This window comes from Rhinolophus ferrumequinum, chromosome 6 (genome assembly GCF_004115265.2).
Source record: "Rhinolophus ferrumequinum isolate MPI-CBG mRhiFer1 chromosome 6, mRhiFer1_v1.p, whole genome shotgun sequence".
Classification (NCBI taxonomy): domain Eukaryota; kingdom Metazoa; phylum Chordata; class Mammalia; order Chiroptera; family Rhinolophidae; genus Rhinolophus; species Rhinolophus ferrumequinum.
The window spans coordinates 31,391,123-31,403,492 of NC_046289.1; the positions used below are offsets into that span (position 1 = coordinate 31,391,123).

A 12,370-nucleotide genomic window follows, 5' to 3' on the forward strand; every position below is an offset into this window, starting at 1 on the left:
TGGATAATTTCATTTAAATTTCGGTCTCCTTGTACTCTGTAGGTTTGTGTGAATTAGCCAATTTTGTAAAAAAAAAAAAAACAAAAAAGAAAACAACTTTATATTGTCCTTTTTCTCAGAGCCACAATGGACACAGCTAGCCATAGTCTTGTCCTTCTGCAGCAGCTGAACATGCAACGAGAATTTGGTTTTCTGTGTGATTGCACAGTTGCTATTGGAGATGTTTACTTCAAAGCCCACAGAGCAGTGCTTGCTGCTTTTTCGAACTATTTCAAGATGATATTTATTCATCAAACAAGGTAAGGATGTGCTTTTGTAAATCAGAAAAATTTTAATGTGGTGGTATATCTAAACCTTATTATAACATCATTTTGGGGATTTTTTGTTATAGGGTCGCCTTAAGAAATAAAAAATGTATAATACATTTTTTTTATATACCAGTAATTAAATGCAGTGTGAAGCATACATGGTGGAAGATAAGAACAAAAACAATAATATTTCAAATTTATTGAAGGCTTATCTCATACCCAAGCACAAAGTATTTACCTGATGTAAATTCTACTGTTGTCCATACTATTTTAGAAAAAAGGAAACCAAGACTGAATTGTTAAGTAACTAGCCCATCCAGGACTACACACAGCTATTAAGTTAGACTCAAGTGTACATCTGTGCTGTTAAAGTTTTAATGCTCTTAATCACTAAGTTGTTGATTTCTATTCCATTACACAAACCATAGCAAGGTTTCAATGTCATAATTCTTTCTACCTTATATTCCATATTACAGTTCAAAGGTCATTTGTTTCAAATCTGTTTTCAAAAGTTTTTTTGAATTTAGGTTACCCCAACCTGGTAGATATGTAGTGGGAGGGCTGGAAAGTGGTATTCAGATTTTGAGCTCTTGGTAAAGAATAACTGTAATCCATCCCACTGTGTTTTCCCGAAAGTAAGACCTAACCGGAAAATAAGCCCTAGCATGATTTTTCAGGATGACATCCCCTGAACATAAACCTTAATGCGTCTTTTGGAGCAAAAATTAATATAAGACCCGGTTTTATTTTCGGGGAAACTCGGTAGGTTGAAAGAGACGGAACACTCTTTGTTTCGTTAAAGGACCTTACATGAACTATTTAGGATTCCAGCCCCAATTATACATTATTATTTCATTGCTCATTCATTCAACTATTTATTGATTACTTGTATGTCAGGCACTGTGCTAGACCCCTCTAACAGATAAGTTATATTCTCTGCCCTCAAGAAATTTATAGACTAATAGAGAGGTAATGCATGTAAGGAAAATGATTGCAGTGTAATTGATCACTCTGTGCCTCAGTTTCCTTTTCTATAAAACACTAGAATAGTATACCTACTCACATTGAAAAGATTAAATGGATTAATATTAAAATGCTTAGAACAGGAGCTTTGCACTGTTAGCTGCTGTTATTAATAATTAATGTGGTAAGTCTATAATAGAAGTATTGTACAAGGTAAAGTGGAATGTCAGCAGCCCTATTTCGAGAAGGTTGGAAGAGGTTTTACAGGGGCCCTGGATCTTGAAGGATCAGGAATTGTTTTTCAGATATTGTAGAGGAATGCAAGAAGGTACACTGCAGGCAGAGGAAACAATGCATGAAAACATGCAGACATGAACCAGGCTAGATCAGAACGCTTGGAATGTACGGCACCAAGGGGAGCGGAGGGTAGAGTGGGGGACAGGTCATGGGTAACCTTCTCTGCCACAACAAAGAGTTTCCTTTCTGACCTACATGTCAATGTAGAAACTATATTTAAAATACTGCCTTCACATCAATCTTGTCTGAGAGCTGTGAGCTGGTCCAGCTCTCAAAGTGCCTGGTGCATGGTGTACCAGGCACCGTGCTAAACTAAATTCAGGAGATACAAAGGTGGCAGCCTGCTATGTGGTATCTGTTGAGCAACTGAAAATCCTCAGTTAAGAGAGCTCTGTGCTGATAAAAAAAAAAACCCTGCCATAGACCATGCAAGTGGGTGGGTCAGAGCTAAGAGTGAAGCCCAAGAAGGAATCCCAAGATATCAGGACTAAAGAAAAGGGATTGTAAGCATATTGACACTCCGTGCTTTCTGATGCACTGACACACACTTCTGTTTCAAGGAAGGTAAGTTCACTGACTGATTCCACTGTTCCTTGACATCCAACACTTCCCTCAGGTTGTCTTTATCCTAGTTTTTCAGGGTGTTTTCTGATTTCTTGTTACACAGTTATTTCCATCTATTATCTGAATTCTAGATTTATATGTAAAAATTGGGCTTGGGACTTATTTTAAAGCTTTTCAAAGTTATCCCTGTATTCATTTGTGATCTAAAGAGTAGATACATTAATATAGTTTAGGAGCCAAAATAAGGTTAGCGTAATTTAAATTCTAAATATTACCAATTTCAATATACCCTGTAAAAATTTTTAAATATTTTTATTGTGGTAAAATATATACAACGTAAAATTTCCCATTTTAACCATTTTTAATTGTACAATTCAATGACATTAATTACATTCACAATGTTGTGCAACCATCACCACTATTTATTTCTAAAACTTTTCATCACCCCAAATAGAAACCGTATCCGTTAAGCAATAACTCCCTATACCCACTGCCAAAGCTCCTGGTAACCTCTAATCTACTTTCTGTCTCCAGATATTTCTTATAAGTGGCATCGTACAAAATCTGTCCTCTTTTGTCTGGCTTATTTCACTTAGCATAGTGTTTTCAAGTTTTATCCATATTGTATGTAGCATGTATCAGAACTTCATTCTGTTTTATGGCTGAATATTCCATTATATGTATATGCCACATTATGTTTATCCATTCATCTGTTGATGGATACTTGGGTTGTTTCTACCTTTTGGCTATTGTGAATACTGCTGTACTGAACACTGGTATTCGCTTAAGTCCCTGTTTTTGGTTCTTTTGGTTACATACTCAATAGACTGTTAAGTTCTGTAGGAGCAGAGTACCTATTTTATTCATTTTTCTACCCCTTGATCACTTAGGAGTCACTATATAAATGTTGACTTAATCAGATTATCTGTGTTTCCTAACTTTAGGTGGTACATGAAGACTTGTTGGGCCATAAAACGGTATACAATGAATGTGTAAGCTTTTGCTGCTGTTTGATCAAAGGCAGATTGCTAAGTCTGAACTTCTTAGGAAGAAATTGCTTTAGCCTAAAACTGTGTACTGTTAACTAAAAGGCCAACTGGTTGTTTCATTTTGTGTGGGTCTGTTTGTTTTTTTTTTAACAGTGAGTGCATAAAAATACAACCAAGTGACATCCAACCTGACATATTCAGCTATTTGTTACACATTATGTACACAGGAAAAGGGCCAAAACAGATTGTGGATCATAGTCGTTTGGAGGAAGGGATTCGATTTCTTCATGCTGACTACCTTTCTCACATTGCAACTGAAATGAATCAAGTGTTCTCACCAGAGACTGTGCAGTCCTCAAATTTGTATGGCATTCAGATCTCAACAACCCAAAAAACAGCTGTTAAACAAGGGCTGGAGGTCAAAGAAGCTCCTTCCAGTAACAGTGGAAACAGAGCTGCCGTCCAGGGTGATCACCCCCAGTTGCAGCTTTCTCTTGCTATTGGGCTGGATGATGGCACTGCTGACCAGCAGAGGGCCCGTCCTGCCACGCAGGCCTTGGAGGAACACCAGAAGCCTCCAGTGTCCATCAAACAGGAGAGATGTGACCCAGAATCTGTGATCTCCAAGAGCTACGCCTCACCCTCATCAGAGGTAACAGGCCCCACTTTCACCGAAAGCAGTATCAAAATACACTTATGCCACTACTGTGGAGAACGTTTTGATTCCCGTAGTAACCTAAGACAACATCTCCATACCCATGTGTCTGGATCCCTCCCATTTGGTGTTCCTGCTTCCATTCTGGAAAGTAATGACCTTGGTGAAGTGCATCCACTTAATGAAAATAGCGAGGCTCTTGAATGCCGCAGGCTCAGCTCCTTCATTGTCAAGGAGAATGAGCAGCAGCCTGACCACTCAAATCGGGGTACCACAGAACCTTTGCAGATCAGTCAAGTGTCTTTGATCTCCAAAGACACAGAGCCAGTAGAATTAAACTGTAATTTTTCTTTTTCAAGGAAAAGAAAAATCAGCTGTACCATCTGTGGTCATAAATTTCTCCGAAAGAGCCAATTGCTGGAACACATGTACACACACAAAGGTAAATCTTACAGATATAACCGATGCCAAAGGTTTGGTAATGCATTAGCCCAGAGATTTCAGCCGTATTGTGACAGCTGGTCTGATGCCCCCCTGAAAAGTTCTCGCTTGTTCCAAGAACAGTTAGACTCATCTTGTGCTTTAGAGTCAGAGCTCACACAAGAAAATGTGGATACTATCGTAGTTGAATAGCAGTTTCTCCTTCAGAATTTTTACATCAATTCTGAAAAAGAAAATTCACATGCATTTTTTATTCATAAATTATTATCTTCCTCAAGTTCTATGGACTTTTTTCTTTGCCATTTATTCATAGTTTTAATGTTGTTTATATTAGGTCTCCTTATTGTAAGATACATTAATTCATAGCTATTAAAATGTAACCTTCATTAGGGCTGTGAACTTTTCATAAATTCACAATTTAGAAATCAGAAATCAGTGTATTGGGACTTTAGAGTAAATAGTTATTTATGGAATTTCTAAGTTTTACTAGGTTGTATAATAGAATCAGTAAAATCAAATTAAAGTTAAGTAAATGAGATATTTTTTAAAGAATATTCTAGACTCTCACTTTTGGCTATTGTTTCACAAGAATAAGCACCTACCAGGACGATTTAAAAATATTTTCTGCCATATAGGAAGTTAATAGTTATTTTAATGCATAACTATGTGATAATGTATAAGAAATTGTTTTAAGGCATAAATATACCAAATCATGCGTTGTTTTAAAATTATATTTTACTTACTAGCTCTGCAACATCTTACATGGTTTTTATTTATTTTTTTAACATTGAACATACCTCATTTTTAATAAAAAATATTTTAGTTAAAAAGAGAGAAAAGGAGAAGAATCAGACATAAAATAAAAAATCCTAAAGAGAGTAACAATAAGGTACGTGCACATAGACAAGCACACAAAGACAGAGATTCAGGTAGATCTGCATTGACTGACACCCAGGGTTGTTAACCTTAATCTCATGTGTTTTCTCAAAGACCTTAAGAACAATTTGAGATTTTTTTATGAGTGGAGGTTTACATGAGTTTAAAGAGGAAAACGATAAAATACACATTATCTTTATACCCTCAGTGTCAGAGGATTTTCTAGGCTGCCTGAGTCGATGTTAATTTTTGAACAATCACTTGAAAAAGTAATTTTTCAGTGACACAGTTTTCACTTTTGTCTGGTCCATAAAACCAGCAGAATAGTTAGAGTCAATGTCCTAGAACTATGCTTAAAATCTATGGTAGGTTTTTCTCTGTGAATAAACTTAACTCCCTTTTATAGTGCTGAAGCTTACAAAGTAAAAACCCCACAAAATTAAAATTGAGATTCTCTTGCTCTGTGTTGCTGGGAAATAGCTGATCAAACCTTTCCACAAAGGACAGTTCTAAACTGTTTCTGAAATGTTTAAATATCAAAAATACTAGATGGTCATGAATAACAAAAGAGAGAGTCTTCAAAATAGCCTCATCTTTTTTGTATGCTTCCCTGGTAAATTTGAAGCCTCACAGACATCTTTTTTTTGGGGGGGGGGAGGGGAACAGGACTTTATTGGGGAACAGTGTGTACTTCCAGGACTTTTTTCCAAGTCAAGTTGTTGTCCTTTCAATCTTAGTTGTGGAGGGCGCAGCTCAGCTCCAGGTCCAGTTGCCGTTGCTAGTTGCAGGGGCGCTGCCCACCATCCCTTGCGGGACTCGAGGAATTGAACTGGCAAACTTGTGGTTGAGAGCCCACTGGCCCATGTGCGAATCGAACTGGCAGCCTTCGGAGTTAGGAGCATGGAGCTCTAACCGCCTGAGCCACCGGGCTGGCCTGCTTCACAGACATCTTAATAAATCTAATAAACTTGGTTTGTGAGGCTTAGAATTTGCATCCAAAAATTCTTTGAACTTTTGTGACTGCATACTCCAAAGACACTTCCTCGACAGCATCAGAGTTCAGTCAGGAGGGAGCTCAAAGAGTAATCCAGCTCACTCTGAGGGCACAAAGATTTTCTCTGGATAAACAGTGAGTTTATCTGAATTATGAAGTGATAAGTTTTTCTTGAGGGTTGAATGAAGAAAACCACTGGGCATTGTCTAAAGCAGTAGAGTTCTGCCTTCGACAAGTGTGTGAAGCCTCCTGGGGTCAAGCTTGATACGGGCTGAGAGAATAATCTAACTAGCTATGGATGCAGAATCAATAGGAGGGGTTAAAATAAATGTGTTGCTCTTTGGAGTCAGAACATCATCTAATCTTAAATTACGGAAGCAATTTTGCAACCTCATATTGCCTTCAAACATTTCATCTCATAGGATGAACACAAATATTAACCTTGATTTCATGTATTTTAGTTTATTATGATGTATTCCTTAGTCATCTTCAAGTAAAATTTTACTTTTCTCAGTAAGATAATTTTTCTCTTTTATATTCTTTACTACTTGCTCAGTCATTAGTCCTTGATACAGGAAGTATATAGCTAAAGGGTGGGATTAGGGATACAGATGAGTTGTGGAGTAGGGTAAGCAGTTCAGGGCAGAGTCTGGAGAAATGGTAAGAATTTGCTTGTGGCTGATTGGCCGTGATAGACAACATTGATTTAAAGCAGAAATATATCTATGTTTGTTGGGTGTTGAAAAAATAATGGTTAACTGTATTTTTATTCCTACTCATAGAGTTCTTTTTAATACTAGGAATTAAAAGCAAATGTTTTTTTTTTCTTAGTCTTCATGATATTCACTCTTATAGGAAGTGGAAAACTGTTAACTTCATTTTATAGAAAAAAAATTCAAAAAGCTGGGTTCTGGAGAACCAGTGAATAGTGGTGTGAGGACTGACCCATTTTTTTTCATTCAGCAGGCATATTTTAAAAATAACTGTTATATGGCTCACACTGTGCCCTGAGTGTATTTTTTTAAAGATATGATTTGTCAGTAAGAAAATCTACTTTGTATAGAAAAAAGTTCTTCCAGCTAAACCCTTTAGTTCTGAATACATCATCTGCAAAATGGAGCTAATAATCTTAGCCATATAGTATGGGTTGGTTGCATAATGATTACCAAGCTCTAAAAACTAGAAATGCTATATGCACCTTAAGTAATGTATCAGGCATATACTAAACAGACATTTTCTCCTTGAATAAGCTTGGAATCTTCCCTTCTTTCCAGATATTGTATATAGTTGTTTTCTGGAGAAAAACAGACTGTGTCAGTATTTGTCCTTATTAGCATATTGTCAGAACTCAGTTTGGTAAGTATAGTCTGTCTTATGAGAACATTTATTGATTTATATCTCTTGAGATTATTATTTCTTGCTTTGGTTTCCCGTCTGTAACATGGATATAGGCAGTCCCTACCTCACAGGGGTGTTGTGAGGATTTGTATTAAAATTGTGTTAAGTGCTTACTTAGTTTTATTGATAAAAAACAACCATGTAAAGAAAACTACATTTATTCAATAGCTAAACCTATTAACTTCAGTATTTTAACCGTAATTCTAGAATGTCTTAGAAGGAGTCATATACTATTTCATACTCAATAATTCATTGACAAAATTCTTATTTTTATTTTTTACAAATACTCTAGAAACAGCAGTGTTGCCAGAATTCCTATTCTACCATAATTTTATCAAGGAGGATATTAGTTCTTTCGCATTTTGGGGAATAAAACCTTGCCAATTTCAGCTTTCCTGAAAGTTCCCCCAAGCATATTGTTTACGCCTAGGAAAAGGAACAAAAGCAATGGAGAAAATAACATTTTTATTTCTTCAATGTAGGTTATCTAAAAAGTAGATGGGGACAAGAAATGGAGTGGGGATAATAATATAGTAATTCATTATTCATTATTAAAATAGTATTGGAAAGGCTTCACTAAAACTGCAGGAAATACAGATTAGTCATCGAAAAAGATAGGCTGAAAATGTATAATTCCATTAATATTTACTTGCACAGGCATATTCTTGATGTTGTAACTCAGATCCTTAATAAGTGTCAATTTTTTTAATAGTAATTGAGGTAAAAATAGGCCACCTGAAGAGTTTTCATAGTATAACTTGTGTCTGTATGTTTTAAACTAAATGTGTCTCTATGATATTTTATTATAATTATTTTTCAAATTCCTAAGAGTGAAATCTGTAAATGATTATTCTCTGTTGTACTTCTGTGTTTGTATGCCTGGACTTTTTGAAAACTGGTAAGATTATACAATCCCAAGCCTGAAGGTCTTAAATACAAGGAATCACAAACTGTGATTTTTGTCTTCAAGAATCCATTGTATTTCAGTATGTATCTTGATTAGTTAGTAGATATTACTCCAGGGTAACTGACATTAAATGTCGTCAACTCTTCTATTTTGTGCCAAATAAAGATTAGATAAAATATCAACTTAAAATACTTTCAAAGAAACTTGGATTTCAAAAATTTGTCTAATAAAAAAGGCCCACTGAAGAGATCTTCAAAGTAGAAGTAACACATAGCAAAACACAGGAGACTGAAATCAATAACATTGTATGATTAAACTCTTCCACCTAATGTACTGTGAGTAACATTCTTTTAGAAAGTTTTGTATGGGATGAAAACAGTGGATTTCATGTATTTTATCATGACAAATAAATTGATGTAACTTGATCATAAACATCTTTTATTAGCTCAGCTTATAGAATGTGTTCTTATTTTACAGCAGTGTCTGCCAAATGTCTTCCTAGTGTTGAGGTAAGTAGTCTCTGTGCCAGGTAACATTTTGAATGTGTGAGGCAAAAGTGTATCAGTGAGCCCAATTCTTATCAACCATCATCCAGCTACCATCTCTGGAAAGAAAGGTAATATCTACGCATTTCCCAGAAGTTTCTTGTTTGCTTCTTTCTTTCTTCCCTATTTGAGAGAGAGAGAGAGAGAGAGAGAGAGAAAGAGAGAGAGAGAGAGAGAGAGAAAGAGAGAGAGAGAGACTGACACTATAACTGGCTCACGCACATGTGGAGGCTGAGAAGTCCCAAAGTCCCACGTTCCACATTTGGCAAACTGGAGAGCCAGGAAAGCCAATGGTTGGTTCCAGCCCCCAAACCAGCAGAAAAGACCAGTGTCCCAGCTTAACAGTCAAGCAGAAGATCCCCTTACTCTCTAAAGGGTCAGCCTTTTTGTTCTATTCAGGATTTCAACTGACTGGATTAGGGCAACTTACATTAGAGAAGGCATCTGCTTTACTCAGTCCACCGATTCAAATGTTAGTCTCATCCAAAACACCATCACAGACACACCCAGAATGATTGACCAAATATCTGTGTACCCTGTGGCCCAGTCAAGTGGACACATAATGTTACCCTATTTCCCCGAAAATAAGACCTAACCAGAAAATAAGCCCTAGTATGAATTTTCAGGATGCTCATAATATAAGCCCTATCCCAAAAATAAGCCCCAGTTAAGATCGTCAACCAGACGGATGCATTTAGTACGTCCGTTACAACACACGACGGATGTATTGAATTGTAAAATAATAGTATTAATATATAATTAAATATAAATAAACATTATTGACATTACTACTTAAAATAAATAATATAAATTATAATTATTTGTAAATACCCAAACGGGCGTCTTTGGACGAGAGGTAAACGCCTATGTAAACAGATGAACTCAACACTTGTTGCTGAATGACCAATCAGAGTACAGACAACACACGAATAACGTGCACACTTGATAACAGACGTGGTTTTGTCTAATATGAATCTACATAACTCAATACGTCATATGTTGTAATGGACGTACTTAATGAACTCGTGTAAAATAAATTTTCTGAATTTTGGTGCCTGCAATTTTTTCGTCGCTTTTCTGTGGACCATCATTCTTAACTGTCATTTTTGTTGCCACTCCTGTATCGTAAGTCTTCAGTTAACACTTGATTTAATGGTAGATTTAAAGGGAATAATATTTTGACCCCCAGACAAGATGAGTGCAAAAAGAAAGAGCTATTCCGTTGAGTACAAGAAAGGAATCGTGGAGAACTCCCAGGGCAAGAATCTTATGGTTTTCTGCAAAGAGAAGATGTTGAATCTCCGAATGGTCTGAAAATGGCGCGCAGAGTACAATAATCTCAGTCAACAGGTGGACGAGGGAAATGCTAAGCAGCGCAAGTGTGGATCAGGTCAGCAACCATTTCCTGAGCTGGAAGACATCACCTGTGAATGGACTGCTGACAGGAAAGCAGAGGCTTTGGTTGTGTGCAAGGCTGATATTCAAGCATTTGCCCTTGCAATGGTACCACAGTTAGAAATATCCCCAGAAGAATTCAAAGCATCACAACACTGGCTGGATGGCTTCCTTCAGCGATAGGAACTGTCTCTAAGATTGACAACACTGTTCAAGCTGGAAGATACTGAAGTTACTAAATGTGCACTTGCATTCAAGTCCTTTGTTGATGGCATCGACTTTTCTAAATACCAACTCTCCAACATGATTGCTATGGATGAAACTGTAGTGTTTATGGGCCAAGGATCTCAAACGACAATTGATCAGAGGGGTGCCTCGTCAATCTATTCCCTCCACTGGTTACGAAAGTGCACGTGTTACCTGTATTTTGGCAATGCGTCTGGATGGAATGAAAGCCCCACTTCTAATCATCTCTTAAGGGCAAGAAAGATAAGGTTGAAAATGTTTCAGGCATTTATGTTCTTGAAATTGAAAAAGCCTGGTGCACACAAGCAGTTATAAGTAAGTGGGTCGATTTAATGCTGCCACTTGTTTTGCGAGGTGGCCAAAGAGGTCTGCTAGTCTGGATTCAGCCAGCACTCACCGCGCTAAAGACATGAAGAACTTCCTTGCAGAGAGAAGAATAGATCAAATAATGATTCCCGCAGGAATGACTGTCTAGCTCTAGACTCTTGATATTGCAATAAACAAGCCATTCAAGGACCATTTGCGCATGGTAATCAATGACTACATTGAAATTAGAATGGAGGGAAATCAGAGTGGAAACTTTGTGAAGCCTAGCCTGCAAGAGGTAGTGACTTGGGTGAAGAATTCATGGGATAAAATCACTGACAGCCAACGCACTACGAGCAGGCTACGTGGACAAGAAGTGTTCATTTAAGGAGAGCTCTATTGCTGGACATGAGAGATTGGGGCCAATGGTTCTATAGGAAATGGAGTTGCAAGAAATTCAAGCTGGAATTTGGGGTTTGGAGAGTTATGATGATGTTCCAGAAGAAGATGACATGACTGTATTTGAATAAATGTAGATTGTTGTACATGAATAAATGTAGGTTGTTGTACATGAAAAAATAAGACATCCCCTGAAAATAAGCCCTAATGCGTCTTTTGGAGCAAAAATTAATATAAGACCTGGTCTTATTTTTGGGGAAATATGGTAACCATCACACAGGGTGGTCTCCCACTATGGGGACATTTGGCAGTGTGGAGATGTTTTGGGTTGTCAAACTGGGTGGGGGTGGGGGTAAGGTTGCTACTGTCATCTAGTAGGTAGAGGCCAGGTTTGCTGCTAAACATCTCAATGCAGATGATAGCCCCCCAAACGAAGAATTGTCCAGTCCAAAATGTCAGTAGTGCTGAGGTTGACTAGTACAGGTCTAAAAGGTTCAAATACGTTTTGTGATGGTGGTCAAGAGAAACCAAAATTTTGGGATTTCTGTCCTGGTTATCTTTGAAGTTGACACTGTTCTTAGGGAATATGAAATGTGTTAGTTCAGAGTTAAATCCTATTTGTGTTATCCTTTGTCCCAGCTTTTAAAAGACAAAAAATGTGATTGTTAAAAATCAGAGATGTACTAAACAGCAAGACAGTTTTAAATCTATTCATGTAATGTTTGAATTAAACAGTGACGTCTCTGTGAAATTGTGATTGTAATTTGTGTAACTTTTTAATCTGGCCAAAAGGTGGTACCAGTGTACCTTTTAAGGATATTTTACATTATGTTCAAATTTGGCGTTACTATTTGTTTAATTCACTATTTATTTAGTACTTACCAGTAGCGACTCTTGGATCTTGCTTTACCTTACAGAGTCATGACTAATGAGGATTTTCCTAGAATTCCATAATATATTAGGTACTGCAATATCTTAACATCCCTCTTTGATCAAGATGCTTCCAATTTACATATAAATATATTATAGCAGCAGATAACCTTTTAGAATATCACATTTGTTGTGATTGTTATATTGAGTATTTCTG

The 12,370-nt window shown here is 36.9% G+C and overlaps 1 protein-coding gene across 5 annotated transcripts in view; it reads left to right on the forward strand.

The window, feature by feature from the left end:
* The window catches only part of ZBTB25 (zinc finger and BTB domain containing 25), a 24,536-nt gene extending 14,363 nt beyond the window's left edge, over positions 1-10,173 (forward strand). For 2 of the 5 annotated variants that reach the window (XM_033108176.1, XM_033108177.1), the window contains exons 2-3: positions 120-299; positions 3,275-5,756. In XM_033108176.1, the coding sequence (XP_032964067.1) occupies positions 127-299; positions 3,275-4,409 (1,308 nt within the window). In that variant the 5' untranslated portion in view covers positions 120-126 and the 3' untranslated portion in view covers positions 4,410-5,756. Of the gene's footprint in view, positions 1-119; positions 300-3,274; positions 5,757-8,869; positions 9,596-10,126 lie in introns of those variants that run through there. The other 3 variants (XM_033108179.1, XM_033108178.1, XM_033108175.1) reach the window with 3 other exon arrangements.
* Positions 10,174-12,370: the final 2,197 nt, after the last annotated feature.